Source organism: Erpetoichthys calabaricus, chromosome 3 (assembly GCF_900747795.2).
Source record: "Erpetoichthys calabaricus chromosome 3, fErpCal1.3, whole genome shotgun sequence".
Lineage (NCBI taxonomy): Eukaryota > Metazoa > Chordata > Cladistia > Polypteriformes > Polypteridae > Erpetoichthys > Erpetoichthys calabaricus.
In genome coordinates this window covers 203,782,663-203,800,447 of record NC_041396.2, presented here as the reverse complement: position 1 = coordinate 203,800,447, position 17,785 = coordinate 203,782,663, and the positions used below count along the sequence as shown (strand labels likewise).

General features: G+C 35.9%; 1 protein-coding gene across 1 annotated transcript in view; it reads right to left on the bottom strand.

Annotated features, from left to right (window-relative positions):
* mthfd1l (methylenetetrahydrofolate dehydrogenase (NADP+ dependent) 1 like) overlaps positions 1-17,785 on the bottom strand; it is a 372,644-nt gene that overhangs the window by 292,313 nt on the left and 62,546 nt on the right. Inside the window, exon 8 of the mRNA XM_028797690.2 lies at positions 10,455-10,551. Coding sequence (XP_028653523.1) covers positions 10,455-10,551 — 97 coding nt within the window. The remainder of the gene's footprint in view (positions 1-10,454; positions 10,552-17,785) is intronic.

The following is a 17,785-nucleotide window of genomic DNA, read 5'->3' as shown; positions in this document are numbered from 1 at the left end:
ATGAGCCTGCCAAATTTCAGCCTTCTACCTATACGGGAAGTTGGAGAATTAGTGATGATTGAGTCAGTGAGGGTTTTGCCTTTTATTAGTATAGATAGCACATGAATGAAACTAAAAATGCCTAAAGTGGCCTATTTTAGCTTGATAAATCCAATATTATGTACTGTATGTCATAACATAACAAAATAACCAGTAGTTTGGTGAAGGTATTAAAAAATATTCAATTATGCCTCTTTAATAGGAATTACTCATTATAAAATACACTGTCCAATGTGTCGTGTAAACTGGCTATGCTTTAATCAGATGTACACTGCAGTCAAATATGTTACCATACAGAGTAGCCTCCTCTGTAGACTAGCTAGACCTCAAAAGTTAATCACTGAAGTTTAATTCTGTAGCCAGAAACAATCTTTTATTTACCTGGGTTCCTGCTCCATATGTGCCTAAATTCACGGTGCTTTAATGTATGTTTTGTTGTCTCAGCACTATATCACTTACAAAAGAGAGTTATAACTACAAAAGAAAAGAAAAGAAAGGAAAATTTTTGATACCGAATAACTGAAGCCCCTATGGTATACAGTAATCCCTCCTCCATCGCGGGGGTTGCGTTCCAGAGCCACCCGCGAAATAAGAAAATCCGCGAAGTAGAAACCATATGTTTATATGGTTATTTTTATATTGTCATGCTTGGGTCACAGATTTGCGCAGAAACACAGGAGGTTGTAGAGAGACAGGAACGTTATTCAAACACTGCAAACAAACATTTGTCTCGTTTTCAAAAGTTGAAACTGTGCTCCATGACAAGACAGAGATGACAGTTCTGTCTCACAATTAAAAGAATGCAAACATATCTTCCTCTTCAAAGGAGCAAACAAATCAATAGGGCTGTTTGGCTTGTAAGTATGCGAAGCACCGCGGCACAAAGCTGTTGAAGGCGGCAGCTCACACCCCCTCCGTCAGGAGCTGAGAGAGAGAGAGAGAGAGAGACAGATAAAAAAATCAATACGTGCCCTTTGAGCTTTTAAGTATGCGAGGCACCGTGCAGCATACTTAAAAGCTGCACACAGAAGGTAGCAACATGAAGATAATCTTTCAGCATTTTTAGACGAGCGTCCGTATAGTCTAGGTGTGCGAACAGCCCCCCTGCTCACACCCCCTACGTCAGGATCACAGATAGTCAGCGCAAGAGAGAGAGAAAGAAAAGTACGTTGGGTAGCTTCTCAGCCATCTGCCAATAGCGTCCCTTGTATGAAATCAACTGGGCAAACCAACTGAGGAAGCATGTACCAGAAATTAAAAGACCCATTGTCCTCAGAAACCCGCGAAGCAGCGAAAAATCCGCGATATATATTTAAATATGCTTACATATAAAATCCGCGATGGAGTGAAGCCGCGAAAGGCGAAGCGCGATATAGCGAGGGATTACTGTACAGTGTGTTAGTACTATGTTCTACACCTACTTACTGAGTACTATGGAACCCCTGATCATATTTATGCTCAAACTGAATGAAGTAAAATTCACTGGAATTACAAAATCATTACCAGTCATAAAAGAGAATTTTAAAATATACACAAACAAATGCATATAGCACATGTACAGTTCTATGAAAGAAAAGCTTGGGTGGTATTATTTGTGTTATAATATATGACAGTTTTCCTCAAATTGTTAATTTAAGATTACAAAACACAAATATGGGAATAATACAGATGTATGAAATTACAACCTGATGCAATTTATCAGCTGAGTCCCAAATTCTGCCATGGCCCTTTCAGTACATTCAAACTGTGCATTAAAACAAGAAAGGCTTAAAGTGAAGCTGAGAATTTATGTATTTTTAATGAAAAGCAGCAGTAGAACCTTCTGTCATCAGAAGCATGCTTACCTTACATCAATATGCTTGGAATCCATAGTAAGATCACTTTATCAGCTTATCAGTTATCATTTATTGTTATCAACATAAACATCAAATGAATCACATAATCCTTATATATATGTTGTGGCTTCATGATAAAACTTCAACAAATGTTTGCGCTATGCATTAGTATGCATACATAATACATAAGGTCTAATGCACAAGGTATACTGTCTCAGCTTTTATCTTTTGATATGCACTAAATTTCTATAGAGTCTCTGTAGAAATACTGTTGGTTTTACTGTGTTAATTACTTTACTAACACTGCCCTATGGCTTTTGCCACCATTATAGTATTTTTCTCAGCTGGTATAGGAATGTCTGTGAATCCCCTAGAAAGACCTAGAATCTTTAGCTGGGGACAGAGAAATCTGGACTGATCTGTGTGGCCTGTGCCACTGTGATCATCACCAGGAAAAATGGTTTGACAACATGAAATGAGATTTTACATGGTCCTGGGCACTGAGGCAAATTAAGTTAAAATAATTTAAAACAATTTTTGCATGAATAACTACATTAAGGGACAAGGTCAGTATTTTTTCCATGTCAAAGCTATTTCTTCACAATTGTGCTATAAATTAGTCTACCACGTGAAATAGGCTATATGCCAGCTCAGTCTCTTGTGTTGAGAATGTCTGAGAAAAAGAAGTTTAAGTTTCAGCGTACAGATAGCTCTACAGTTGAACACTGTAGTTAGTTTTCATAAATTTCCCTGCAATGTGGATAGCAGTTGTCGACCTACCGCTTGATGGAAAAATGTCTCTCAAAGAGGAGATCTCCAGCTGTGGAAACAAATTGAGACCTTTACAATGAAGCATCAGTTTGGCATTCACCGTTTTGCTGGCTCAGACAGAGACATTCGCTTTTTTACAAGGTAAGATGTCTAGCAGACTCATGTTCTTATCTACGAAGCTTACATACATATTCACTTGTCCCTGAAACAAGTTTAATGACTAATTATATGAAGTTCTGTTTTTTAAAGAAGTCTAATGTAATCATATATTTGTTACATGTAAATTCATAGTACACACAAGTTTTTACATTCGTAATTGAAACATATAGTTTGAAGCCCTTCTCCTTTAAGCTCCTGACGTTTGGCATGATGTTTGAATAACGTGACTTGCATTGTTTACTGTAAGTCTGGGCACGACTTGACGCAATCTGGTGAAACACACCATAGCTAGTCAGTTTTGACATCGGCGCCAGAAGTGCAGTAGCTGGCTGACGAGTAAGCTGAGTGTGCATATAGCCTATTGCATTGTAAAGTGAAGCATATTTTGCAAAATTAGAAAAACAAATAGCCCACTTTTGCATTTTGTAATGGAGCTAATGGGTATCGGGGTCCTGATTTGAAGACAAGTGTTTAAATATACCAAATACTTCCATTTTGAAGTAGCAAAGTCTCAATTTAGGTAAGCATGCCTTATATATTTCTGAGTTCTGCTTGTGGCAACAAAAGTGAACTGGAAATAACGCATTTTTCACAGATTCTTAGCACTATCTTCTTGAGATAAGGATGTGTTTCTTGCTGGCTTCTGTGCTTGAAGCGGGCATTATATGTGGAGTTGTGACAACCCTAATCCCCCCCTCCTGGCCCTCCATCACTTAGATACACAGTATACTGCTTATAATCCTATTTTTGCCTCTGCAATTATGTTTCTTTAGGGGTTATGTTCTGCCATGGTCTCTAATAACAGACAAATGCACACTCAAATCATATACTGTAATTTTTCCAAAACGACATCCACTGTACCTTTCACCTGTTACATTCTGTGTTGTTATTTTATATCGCTGAAGGAGTGAGATGCAATGTGTGGACAACAACACGTATGAGATTCACTATGCTTTGTATACATAAAAATACAACTGAACTGAACTGATTACACTGCATTGTATTTTTAATATAAGCCTTAGAGTTTTGAAAGGGTCAAGCCACCTGTATACTGTTTTTTCCATGGTAAGCCATGCGCCACACACAATAACAAAAAATACTCAGAAAATGAAAAGGGCAATGTGCATCACAGAGCAAATAAAATAATTGAATTTTTCAATGCATGATAACTAGAGCTTGCTGAAGATATGGTAACAAACTGAAGACAGCTTGTTTGAGTGACTAAACTCACTGACACCAATCAGTTTTTAAATACATTTGGAGAACATGGAATGACACCTCTGCATTACCGCTCTGCCTATGCTAAAAGATCTGTCCTAAACTTACTAAACTTTAACCTGAATAAACCTAGGTGAATTGGTGTTGCGAAACTGGCCCTATAGTGTGGGTGTGTCTATGTGTGTGTGCATGTGTGTATTTGCCCTGTGATGCACTGACATCCCATCTAATGATCGTTGCTGCCTTGCATTCAATGCTTGCTGGACATCAGGCTCCAGCTGCCCTGCAACCCTGCCCTGGATAAGGAGATTAGGAAGATGGATGGACTATTATTATTACTGTGTCTATAGCAAAGAAAATATATGAAAAGATTAATGGATGGAAGATACTGAGGACAACAATTATGATGATTATGTTATTATTATTTTTAGAACATTAGATCATTATTATTATCATCAATTAGAACATTAATATCCAGATGTTGTTCCTGCCTTGTGAACTATGATTGGTGGAACAGGCTCTGGCTGTCCCACGACCCTGCCCTGGGTAAGCAAGTAAGGAAGATAAATGGATGGTTTATTATCCATTCAGAAAAATATATAAATAATGGATGGAAGATATTGAGTACAGCAATTATTTGGCTTGAAAAAGAGACATATTCAGTAAGTTTTAAGGCTTTTCTTCAAAATGGGACCCCAGTATCCATTATCTACTATATTATATATATATATGTGTGTATATATATATATATATATATATATATATATATATATTTATATAAAATCCTAAGCCTATTTTAAAACCTTCATGTATATGTTTGATATAATTCTTTTCAGAATTTGTCGCACTTTAATATGATGTTGTTAGATTTTCAGATTCTTATTCCGTTTTTAAATTAGAAACTAAAAATTCAAGAAAGCCATGGTTTTTGGTCCGTGTACTTTTTGGCATTTGAAATTTCATTTTAGAGGCAAAAACGAAAAAAAACGAAAATGAAAGGAATTTTCAGATTTTGATTTTTGATTAAAGAATAAAATGATGGAAAATAAGGTATTTTTTAATTCTGTGGTAACAAATAGCAGTCATAAACTTAAAATTACACATACTTTTCTGGATTCATTTGTGATTCAAATAATGAAAGTGTAATAGCTCAAAAACAACAAAACAGACGCATTTTCGTTGTCTGGCACCAGAGGTGGTACTTCTTCTGTGCGATTTTTGATGACACATGCGAACAGTTCTCCTCACAACTCATCGACCGATGGCCTTGAAGTTACACTGCATGGCATCAGCAGGGGATGGACCATTATGTTGTTTTTCAGAACATTAAAAGAACATTTCAATGTTCACTCCGGGACGAGGACATGACTGTAGAAAAACTAAGTCGCATCTTTCAGGTAAAAATACAATCTTTGCAAACTTTGCTTCATTGATGTAGCAGTTCTTTTAAGAAAGTTATTGTTATTACTTACTGAGAAACAGCTAACATTTGGTGATTTCATTTACTAACACTAAGTCTGGCAATTTTTATAGTGCTAGCATTTTGAATGTGTGTAAATGTGTGAATGGTCGCTCATTGACAAGTGTGACACATGTTAAGAAAACTTTCTGTAAACCACGTTGCTCTCCTAACGTGTTACACTTTGCACACTGTTAATACTCGAAACGTGTTTACTAGCTGTAGTAGCTGGTGAAAGTCAATGAGCAACCATTCAAAATGTGTCTGTTTTATTGTTTTTGAGCTATAACACTTTCATTATTTGAATCACAAATAAATCCAGAAAATTATGTGTAATTTTAAGTTTATGACTGCTATTTGTTACCACTGAATTAAAAAATACCTTATTTTCCCTTATTTTATTCTTTAATCAAAAATCAAAATCTGAAAATTCCTTTCATTTTCGTTTTTTCGTTTCTGCTTCTAAAATGAAATTTCAAATACCAAAACGTACATGGACCGTTTTTAATATCAAAAAAGTCATGGTTTTTATTTTTGATCGAGTAAACTTTCTTTCACAGGAACAAACTATTAAAAATAATCTATTCATAAAACCAATGTTTGTATTTAGGAGATTTAGTTAGCTGAAGGTCAAGGCACCAAAGGCGCCAGGGGGCTTGGGCACTGAAGGCGCCAGGGGGGCTTGCCCCACTAGTTTCAACTATAAAATGCAAGAGCAGGCTAGTTATTTTTTAAAATGTAAAAAACATGCTTCCACTTATAATGAAATTTCATGTGGCAAGCTAATAAATACAATGATGGTGAAAAAATACTGCTGACTTGAAAAATACCATACGTATTTTTAAAATCTGATAACTAATAATTCTTATGGCACAATCTTCTGCAATCACTTACAGTTATACTGTGGAAGTTGTTAAAGATCTCACCGGCAGTTGTTCTGGTCATTTTATCTATTGTTGACTGGAGATATGTTCCTCACTAGATCTGGCCACTGCTGATGATTAAGTGTACCAGCAGTCCCTTTCTTTTCGAAGATTGATTTTCAAGAATTATCCATTCAGCTAGTTCCAAATTATGTGCCACGGTTTCTTTTATTATCCAAAATAATTGCTTATCTTTTATAGTCGTAAGTCTTTATGCTGGTTTATTACTAATCACAGCAAAAGCAAACACCAAGCAGAAAAAAAACAAATTCAGCTCTACACATTCTTAACTCCTTAATGTCAATGCAACAGAAAAGTCAATGACATGGGAACTAAAGAATGCAATGAACTTGAGTAAATAGTAACATAAGTAGGTAAACTGTACTTTAAGAGAGAACCTAGTAATTATGTATCCAAACAAAAAAAAAAACTTAAGTTGTTTATTCTAGACCCAAAAAATAAATCTGCCTATAAAATGAATCACTTAACCCTACAAGAAAGCATAAAACCAGTCTGAAATTATTTTTGTTAATAGAAAATCATTAAAATATGTAAGATGAATCAGAATTACAAATTATAAGAATCATAATACAACATAAAGAAAGTGAGTTCTTTCCCAAAACTGATGAATTTCTTGCCATGTCCCGCATGTTAAAATTTGGCCAATGAAGTCAGTAAAAAACCTTCTTTTAATCCAGCAATAACTTTGCTATCACAGTCTGTAATGTTCAACTGTCTGCAGTTAAGCATAAGTAGCTAAAGCATGTTGGGTTTGTCTAAACCTTACAAAATGGTGGCACTGACTTATTAGATTGTTTACTGTGTATTCGATATACAGTAGGTCTGTATTTTTAAGATAGTGCACCATATTTATTATGCTTTTAAATCAAAGGTGATTAATGCAAGGTATGTTTAATCATAAATTCAGTAATAGCTCCCAGAAAGTAAGATAAAGTTCCAGCTGCATACACAGACATGTCAAGTGGTAAAGAAATTGGCTAAATGGCTGGACTTTTTTTTCCTACAAGCAAAAAATACCACTTAGGCCAGTGATATCAAGAAGGCAGAGGCAGAAGTCACATACTCTGCACATCCCTGTTGTGGGGCATAACAGAATCGAATATTCATGAAGCACATATTAGTTCGCCTTGCCACATCTCTATGAGGTGATTTTCTTATTATATGACTACACTGGATTTTCAATGCAGTAGTGTGCCAAGGCAGCACTGTATGTAGCAGAGGAAATTTTACTAAATTCCAATTATATTAGACACTAAAGAGGCTTCACAGAAAGTAAAGGAAAGAACAGACTTAGACAATGAAATAACATTTACAGGTCCTAATCTATAGGATATACCCACCATCCCAAGCAAAACCTTCTTTAAAGAATATTAATAATAATAATAAAATTGTTCAAACCATAAACCTGTGCAAATAATACAGTTCAACTGCTGTAATACTGAGACCCAAACTGAATCTGCTTCAGTCAGTGAGAAAATATTTGTTTAAAAGATTCAAGTAGTCATCTTCTTCTGGAGATGTAAATTGGCTTTTCCCACACCAGAAGAAATCTTTAAACAAGCTGAATATTTTAGAAAGTTTACATTATTTGTCGGGCAGCATGGTGGCGCAGTGGTAGATCTGCTGCCTTGCAGTAAGGAGACCTGGGTTCGCTTCCTGGGTCCTCCCTGCGTGGAGTTTGCATGTTCTCCCCATGTCTGCATGGGTTTCTTTAGAATTTAGAATCGCCAAAACACCTAACTTACATGTCTTTGGACTGTGGGAGGAAACCGGAGTACCCGGAGGAAACCCACTCAGACACAGGGAGAACATGCAGACTCCACACAGGGAGTACCTGGGAAGCAAACCCGGATCTCCTAAGTGCGAAGCAGCAGCGCTACCCACTGCACCACCGTGCCACCCATCACATGACCATTTGTAATAAAAAAAATGATGTTTTATGTTTTTCCTAACCTCAGAAATTAGAAAGAATTGCATATAATGACCATAGAACTTGCCTGTGATGGTTGTACATTCAGGAAATTAGTAGAATCTGTCTCTGTTCAGCACAAAGTAAAACAAATACATATCAGCAATGTAGTGATAAAGAGTAATAGATTGTAAAGAAGAAAAAAGCACTGGTGGTATATGTGATCACGTTGGAAAAAATAGGAAATGTGCACTCATTGATACAATGAAAACTTCAGTGTCTATAAACTGTAATGCAGATCTCTTATACGATGAAGGATACTGGAAGCAAATCAATAAATCAGCTGTAAAAAAGAAACGTAGAAAGCATCACAGCTGAACAGAGCTCATATTTCCAGTACAAACCAAGGGATGGCCTACGAATTAAAGCTAAATAACATTTTATTGTGTTTTTGCCATACTGCTAGTCCGATCCACATCAGGAGCAGCAGCAGATCTGATGAGTTCTCAAACGTTTGTGGAGTTACATTTAAAATGTAGCACAGTTCCAATTTGTAAGCTGCAACACTGATTTACACAGACATATCAGAAATCATTCTGAAGTTGGTGTTGAACACATTTTGTTGCATTTTAAAAAGGACTTCAGTGAGCTAATATTTGCTTCATGGTAGCACCCATACACACTGGGTGTCTTTTGTTCCAGAATGCCATGTAAGTCATTTTGCAATTGTGATTCACCATCGGCCATTAAGAGATCTACATTGTAAACCTCCTTCCTCCAACACACAGATGTATGAAGACAAAGCTTATCTTTGCATAATCAGATACAAAATAACAATTCTCCTGAAGAGCAGTGTGTCTGTCTTTGGGTACAAATCTATACTAAATCATGCTGGAAAAATTTTGTTACAAATCGAACCACACATCATATGTTTAGACTGTGATAGAGAATCAAATTCTCGTCTCTGTTATTTTTTTATGAGAAATGTACATCTGAAAGTGTTGTGTATGCATGGCCGCTGTCCAAGTTGTGGATCTTTCATGCCATTTTATGTTTCTGCTAATGGCATAACAATTAAGAAAAGCAGATATTATGAACACTGAAAAGAGGAAAAATAATCTAAAAGTCATTAATCAATCTTAGTCTTAAAAAATGTTCTTTCAGAAAACAACAATCTCAAAACCCTCTGAATCCATTTCAGGGCAAAATTTTGGTTCATAGACCAGGAAATTAAGAAGAAAAGGCCTGGGAAGGTCTGAAAAAATTGATTAATGGGAATTAGTTGAATGCCAAAAAATGGCAACAGAAAACCGATTGCAACTCTGCGAGTATTCAAAATAAAAGGCAAAAATCACAGTCTAAAAATAGAATAACTTCTCCAAAACCAGTCTAGTATCTCTTCTCTAACTAATTCACTGAAGCACATTTGAATTTATTCAAAGCATGGGCAAAAGTATTAACGCACTGTTATCTTCGACAACAACAATGCATTGATGTCACATGTTGCGGCAATGCCAATCATATGACCTAAGGACTGTCTTCATTACAAACAGCACAACTGCTACCATAAAAATAGCATGGAAAATGTCAGCATCCTTGGAAAAATCATGATAACAATAAGAAAAATAATGTCAAAAACTGTTAAAAAAAATCCACACATTCCTAGAAAAATCATAGCACATCATATGCATACCCATGATGACCAATTAGCCTAAAACACACAGCTCTGGGATGTTGGGGAGAACATCTGGGTGCAACCATGGATGAGATTTGAGCCCTGCATCTGCTAAATCCTGAAGGCAACAAAACTAATGAAAATAAAAACATACTTATAGTGTTCTTCAAAACACCAAATTAACCTAGGCTTAAAATGAGGTTGATAAGCAAGCAACATGCAACATTTTGCCACAGAGTAACTTAAATAATAGTGTTTAATTTTGTAGTAGAATGTGAATTTCTAAATAAAGCACATTTAGCAGTACTTAAAATGAAATAAAAAAAAGAGTAATGAAAAATTAGAAAGGAAAATGTGCCATTTCATTATTGATTTACAACATGTTGTTATTACTTACAAAAACTGTAAGAAAAAATTTACCACATGATAACTAAACTAGACTTACCTGATAATTCTGTAGGGTCACAGTTGATAACTGTCATTGCAGGACCCTCATGGTCCAGTTTACCTTTGGTCAGAATTATGACATCAGCATCATATGCCTAAAAAGAAAATAAAAAATAAAAACAGGTTTCTCATTACAGCTGTTTAGCACAAGACTGCACAAAATTGCTTTATTAATGTCTTGAAGCATGTCCATTTATTTTATACAGAGAAAGAATGGATTATGACAATACTGTGTTTTTCCTAGTCTTTGCATGAGATTTCTTTTCATTCAGTTCATCTCAAAGGCAGCCTGTCAGAAACATACATGCAAGGGCTAGACGTTCAACCCCAATTCCAATGAAGTTGGGACGTTGTGTAAAACGTAAATAAAAACAGAATACAATGATTTGCAAATCCTTTTCAACCTATATTCAATTGAATACACTACGAAGACAAGATATCAAATGTTCAAACTGATAAACTTTATTGTTGTTTTGCAAATCTTCACTCATTTTGAATTTGATGCCTGCAACACGTTCCAAAAAAGCTGGGACAGGGGCAGCAAAAGACTGGGAAAGTTGAGGAATGTTCAAAAAACACCTGTTTTGAACATTCCACAGGTGAACAGGTTAATTGGAAACACGTGTTTGTCATGATTGGGTATAAAAGGAGCATCCCCAAAAGGCTCCATCGTTCACAAGCAAGGATGAGGCGAGGTTCACCACTTTGTGAACAATTGCATGGGCAAATAGTCCAGCAGTTTAAGAACACCGTTTCTCAACATACAATTGCAAGGAATCTGGGGATTTCATCATCTACTGTCCATAATATCATCAAAAGATTCAGAGAATCTGGAGAAATCTCTGCACGTAAGCGGCAAGGCCAAATACCAACACTGGATGCTCATGACCTTCGATCCCTCAGGCAGCACTGCATTAAAAACCAACATCATTCTGTAAAAGATATTACCACGTGGGCTCAGGAATACTTCAGAAAACCATTGTCAGTTAACACAGTTCGTCGCTACATCTACAAGTGCAAGTTAAAACTCTACCATGCAAAGCGAAAGCCATATATCAACAACACCCACAAACGCCGCCGGCTTCTCTGGGCCCGAGCTCATCTGAGATTGACTGACACAAAGTGAAAAAGTGTGCTGTGGTCTGACGAGTCCACATTTCAAATTGTTTTTGGAAATCATGGATGTCGTGTCCTCCGGGCCAAAGAGGAAAAGGACCATCCGGATTGTTATTAGCGCAAAGTTCAAAAGCCAGCATCTGTGATGGTATGGGGGTGTGTTAGTGCCCATGGCATGGGTAACTTGCACATCTGTGAAGGCACCACTAATGCTGAAAGGTACGTACAGGTTTTGGAGCAACATATGCTGCCATCCAAGCGACGTCTTTTTCAGGGACGTCCCTGCTTATTTCAGCAGGACAATGCAAAGCCACATTCTGCATGTGTTACAACAAAGTGGCTTCGTAGTAAAAAAGTGCGGGTACTAGACTGGCCTGCCTGTAGTCCAGACCTGTCTCCCATTGAAAATGTGTGGCGCATTATGAAGTGCAAAATACGACAACAGAGACCCCGGACTGTTGAGCAACTGAAGTTGTACATCAAGCAAGAATGGGAAAGAATTCCACCTACACAGCTTCAACAATTAGTGTCCTCAGTTCCCAAACGCTTACTGAGTGTTGTTAAAAGGAAAGGTGATATAACACAGTGGTAAACATGCCCCTGTCCCAGCTTTTTTGGAACGTGTTGCAGGCATCAAATTCAAAATAAATGAAGATTTGCAAAACAAAAATAAAGTTTATCAGTTTGAACATTTGATATTTTGTCTTTGTAGTGTATTCAATTGAATATAGGTTGAAAAGGATTTGCAAATCATTGTATTCCGTTTTTATTTACGTTTTACACAACGTCCCAACTTCATTGGAATTGGGGTTGTACATGCTCAAATTAATGCCCCTTGAGACCTAATGTGTGCTAGTTAACATCTCCAAAACAATTAGACTATCACCACCAGGATGAACCAACAGACTTGTGTGGTTTATGTTAAATTCAGAATTTATCACCTTGAGGTCAAGAGTAGAAATAATGACTCATCAGACCAAGTGATTTTTTTTCTGTATTCAAATATCCAGTCACAATCATGTGCCCATTGTAACTCTACCTTCATGTTCTTAGCTGACAAGATTTGATTCCAGCCATGCTGCAGCTCAAGTGCTTCAATCTATGACATATTTTGCATTCAGAGATACCCTTCTGCACATCACTCTTATAAAATAGGTGATACCCAAGTATATGTGGCCTTACTGTTGGCTTGAAAAAATCTGACCATTCTCAAACCTCTGTCCCTTTAACAAGTTGTTTTTGACCAAGGAAACTGCTGTTCACTGGATGTTTTCTGTGTATCACATCTTTCTATGCTGGTTTTGTAGTGCTGGAAAATCTCTGCAGGACAACGGTTTCTGAGAAGCTGCAATCACGAAATTTGATTCAAAATACCACAGTCAAAGTTGCTATGATCACATCTTATCCATTCTGTTGTTGAGTTTAACAACAAGTAAACACCTTGACCTCATCTGCATGCTGCCTACAGTATTTTAAGTTGGAGCTACATGATTTGAAGGAGCATGGTATTAATGCCACTGAGTTTGCATTTAGAGTACATAAACTGTGTTATTTTATATTATCAATTTAAGACAAAATGTTTTTATATTCAAGAAGCATTTAAGAACTACAGAACCTCAGTAGTCTATATTTTTATATAACATGCTGCAGTTTATTCTGATATATAGTACATTGGTTATTTCAGCAGATGAAGAGAGAATTCATGCAATGATTCACAGGTTAGGTGTGTGAGGTTTTTAAAAAACACTACACCCATTTCCTCTCCTGGCTCCATCTATTTTGTTTGATGCAGCTTCTTAAAAAACAGCTCAACGACAAACCTCATTGTTAACTGTGGTCACAGAAAAGAAGGTTAAGAAAAATTGCATATGAGGTCACATCTGGATTTTACAAAAAATAACACAAAAACTGAGTTGTCTAGTTTTACTGCCAAGAACTATGAAGGTTAAACATGGAAAGATCCTGGAGTAAAGCCTTCTCTAGTCTAGATTAGAAACTAGGATAGCAATTCATGTTTCAGCAAGACAAAGGCCCAAACACAAAGTGAAAACTACTCTTGAATGGGTTAAAAAGAAAAAGCTGAAATTCCAGACTTAGATCTCATACAAAATCCATGGCAGGACTCTGAAGACAACTGCAAGAAGGTTCTATGGTGTGATGAGAACAAAATATAGTATCTGGGCCATCAGACTAAACTCCATGATTAAACAATGTACATTATTAAAAACATACCATCCCCACTGTGAATTACAGTGGAGGCAGCATCATGTTGTGGGGATGTTTCTCTTTAGGATTCTTGGAAGGCTTGTGAAGGTAGAGGGTAAAATGAATGCAGGAAAATACAGGGTACTCCTGGAGGGACTTCTGATGCAGTCTGCAAGAAACCTGCATCTTGGTAGAAGAATTATTTTCCAGTAAGACAACAACCCTAGAACAAAGCCAAAGCTACACATGAAGGGCTTAAAAAAAACAATGTTTAGGTCTGCAGTGGACAAATCAAGAGTCTGGATCTCAATCCGATTTATAATTTGTGGCTGGATTTGAGAAAGGCTAATTCATTCACTTTCATTAAACAACCTGACACAGCTTCAGCAGTTTTGCAAAGAAGAAAGGGGAAAAATTGCAGTGTCTAGATGTGCAAAGTTGAAATAGACCTGAGCACACAGACTCGACGCTGGGATTCCTACCTAAGGAGCATCTATTAAATAGTGACCATAATGGGGTGGCCATAATGGTATGAATACTTATGAGATCAATTATTTTGTGTTTTATTGTAACTGTATTACCTGGTTTCGCCTGGGAAATTTTCTAAGTCAATGGGCCTCTGTTATAGCATCACTGGTTAATCAGATGCATCTGAAGTACTATGTAACTACATACAGTACTGTACATATCTGTATACAATATTTGTATACTTTGTTTTTAGGTAAGAGCTAATATTAGCTCACTTGAACTGCTTACTTTTCAACATGTTACATATACTTCTTGGTGGTGTGGGTGTAAAAGATATTGCAGCAGAACTCCATAAGAAAGTAGTATTATGTGCTGATAAAAATAAGATGTAGTGTTATATCACATGTGACACACCCCAATCCACCAAAGTGATCAACAATGCTGCATGAAATTTTTATCTCATTTCTAACTTCACTCGTTTCATCAAGGGGACTCTCCTGCCTCCACTCTTCTAATTGCACTTTATTCAGAACTTAAGAAGGTAAAACTGGGTCCCAAGGCCAAACTGGGTCCCATTACATTAAGGTTAAGAAATACCACTCTAAGTTAAACACTGTAATCCAATGAGACGATGAAATTGTTATACCAATGTGGTTAAGGAAAAACAATACAGCAGTTGCTACCTTTATAACACACCGTGTTTGTCAATGCTCTTATTTAAACCTTATGAGCACTAATGAAATCATCTGGGGCAGCACGCTGGCTGATGAGAATTGTAGTCTCCACTCTGGCATTTGCACAAGTTTGCAGAGGTTGATGAAGGTGTGAGGGTAATATACAGTAAATTAATTACATTTCTTACTGGATCAGTTGTGCGGATATGACTATGCTCACAGGTACAGCGTCTCACAAGCACTTGCTAAATGAGTCTTCTTTGAGCTTCACCAAGCTTTGCTCCTTTTATTTAGCTTCTGCAGACAGCCTTCATTTGCATTAACCGGCATGCCCGATTTATCCGTGAGATTTGTGTTGATCAATGTCAATAAAGCCAAATTAAATCCATTGTGATTTAATATTATATAACAATAAAATGTGAAAATAACCAAGGAGTGACTAATTTTTTTATCCACTGTACCATAAAAGACCACAGGCTTTCTGGGGGCTGAAAGAGCTGAATATTTTTTGAAGATACAGGTTTTTTTTTATACTTTCTTTTCTGAACATTGCCAATAAAAATTTAAAATATGTTTTTCCAAAACACACAAAAAAAACTAATTATTAATTGTTCTGACTTTCCATTATAACCTAGCAAATTGAGGTAGAAATACAGGTCACATTTTTATAGTTATTTGCTTCTTTCAGATAGGCATCCCTGAAGTCTCTTATACTTAGAAGTCTCTTGAAAAGTTTACTTGATTAAAACAAATATTACTCCTCTTCATCTAAAGCTGTATGCAGCAATCAAAGATGACTGCAAAATTCAGTTCTGACTGCAGGTTTTGGTTCTAAAAACCAGAAGCTGTACACTGTAAATAAGCTTTTTTTTGTACATCCGTTAAGTCCGAAATTCTAATTAGTCTAACTTTGTCATACATATGTCTGTCATCCAGCTGGCAACTGTACCTGAGTACCATTCTTCATCTTGCCTGAGCCGGGCCCACATGGTGGTTCCCTAGAGCTTGGGATCACTGCTATATTCAATGGAATTTTTAGACTTGCACCTCTCCCTCCCACTTCTTTGCATTCATGCGAGTTTTGAGTTGATATTTTGACAGAAATATTTTGACCACAAAAGAAGCATTTCTGGCTGAAGTAGTCATATCACACAAAGAACAACAGAGAAATGGAGTAAGTTACAAATTAGTGATGTAGACACGCTAAGCATGGGAAAGGCTCTTTATAAATAAAATGTTTTATTAATATTATTATTATTACTCTGAGGACCTTGATAACTCATCTTGGTGTCAGTTTACAGAAGTTAGTTGAATATGAATGAGGGGTCTGTTGGGCTGTATGGCCTGTTCTTTTAAAAATTATTTTAGTTCTTCTTTTTAATATATATTATCAAATGAGGGGAAAGGTCAACAGTACTTCACTATTTAATTTTCAGTACCATTGTTTTTGAAGATCAATTCTTGTGAAACTTGGAGATTCTTCTTTCTTGTCTGTCCTAAATTACATGAAATGCAGCATTAATATTCGAGCTGGTCTGAACATACAGTAATTATAAAATAAAATATATAAAATATACCTACAAGTATACCTACAAGCTGACATACTATATATGAACTTCTAATGTCTCTTTTTAAAGATGTTGTAGCTGTCCTGATTCTAATCAAGCTGATGTAAATAAATGGAAAATGTAAATCTACTGTAAATAAATATATGGTAACTACTAAAAAAATAAAAATAAGACAGAGTAAATAAAATAAATAAGTATGGGGGAATACTAGAACATTTTTCCTTCATAAATTAACTGCACACAGATTGTTTTAAGCAAATGTAACGTCATTTTAACGCCCTTATTAGGCAGAACCTATTTAATTCAGTTCAAAAGTAAAAACACAAGATTGAAGTAGATGAACAGTCACATACTTGGCTAAGCCCATTGAAGATAGCTGTTGCACATCTAAATCAAAATCATTTGCAAGATTATGTAATGGAAAAGCCAAAGAACCAGAATCCCACAGGTAGCCCACCCCATCTGACGTCATGTGTTTGGGAAAATTCTTGTTCCCTTATTCATGTCTGCTGTGCACATTTTCTAGGAATAATCTGTGAGATTTACAAAAGCAAAGACATTTGAATTGTATATCAGCAATGAAATTTGTACCAACCTAATAATAACAGTAGAGAGGAATTTGTGGCCGATTGCTTAGGTTAAAAGAGAATTTCAAATACATCTAAACATAAAAATACTACAATGAATATTACAATTCTTTGCAACTTAGCTTTAAAACAATGAACTACTCCACTTGTACATCATTTATAGAAAGAGCATCAGTCTCAGTTTAAAGAAAAAAAAATTATTTGGTATTTTAGAAAAAAACAGAATTATAATATTTTTATATAGGTATTTTGGCTAATATTTAAAAATGCAAAATAAATTCTAGTACACATTGTGAGACACTTGAGTCTAAGAAGCATTTTATAGGCTCAGACTAGGTAATCACCAAGGGATATGCAGTGGTAAATAAGTTAGGAAATATACTCATGGCATAATATTCAGCTACAATCAAGGACTTGTTTAACTGTCTTGAAAGCTGAAGCATTTTTTATTTTTATTTATTGACTTAATTACAGATATAGATATCACATTTTTGTTTTATTATATTTGTAGCAATGAAATTCATCCAAAAATAACAGAGATAAGAGAATTTAATTATATGCTCCACTGTACATAAAATACATGATTTTTAATACCTTTTTATAATATCACATAGGGAACAGCTGAGAAAAATTTCTTCTGGAGGCGGAAATAGTGTTTATAAACACAGACATAACCCTAAAAATTGAATTTTTTTTGTACTACTGTTAGTT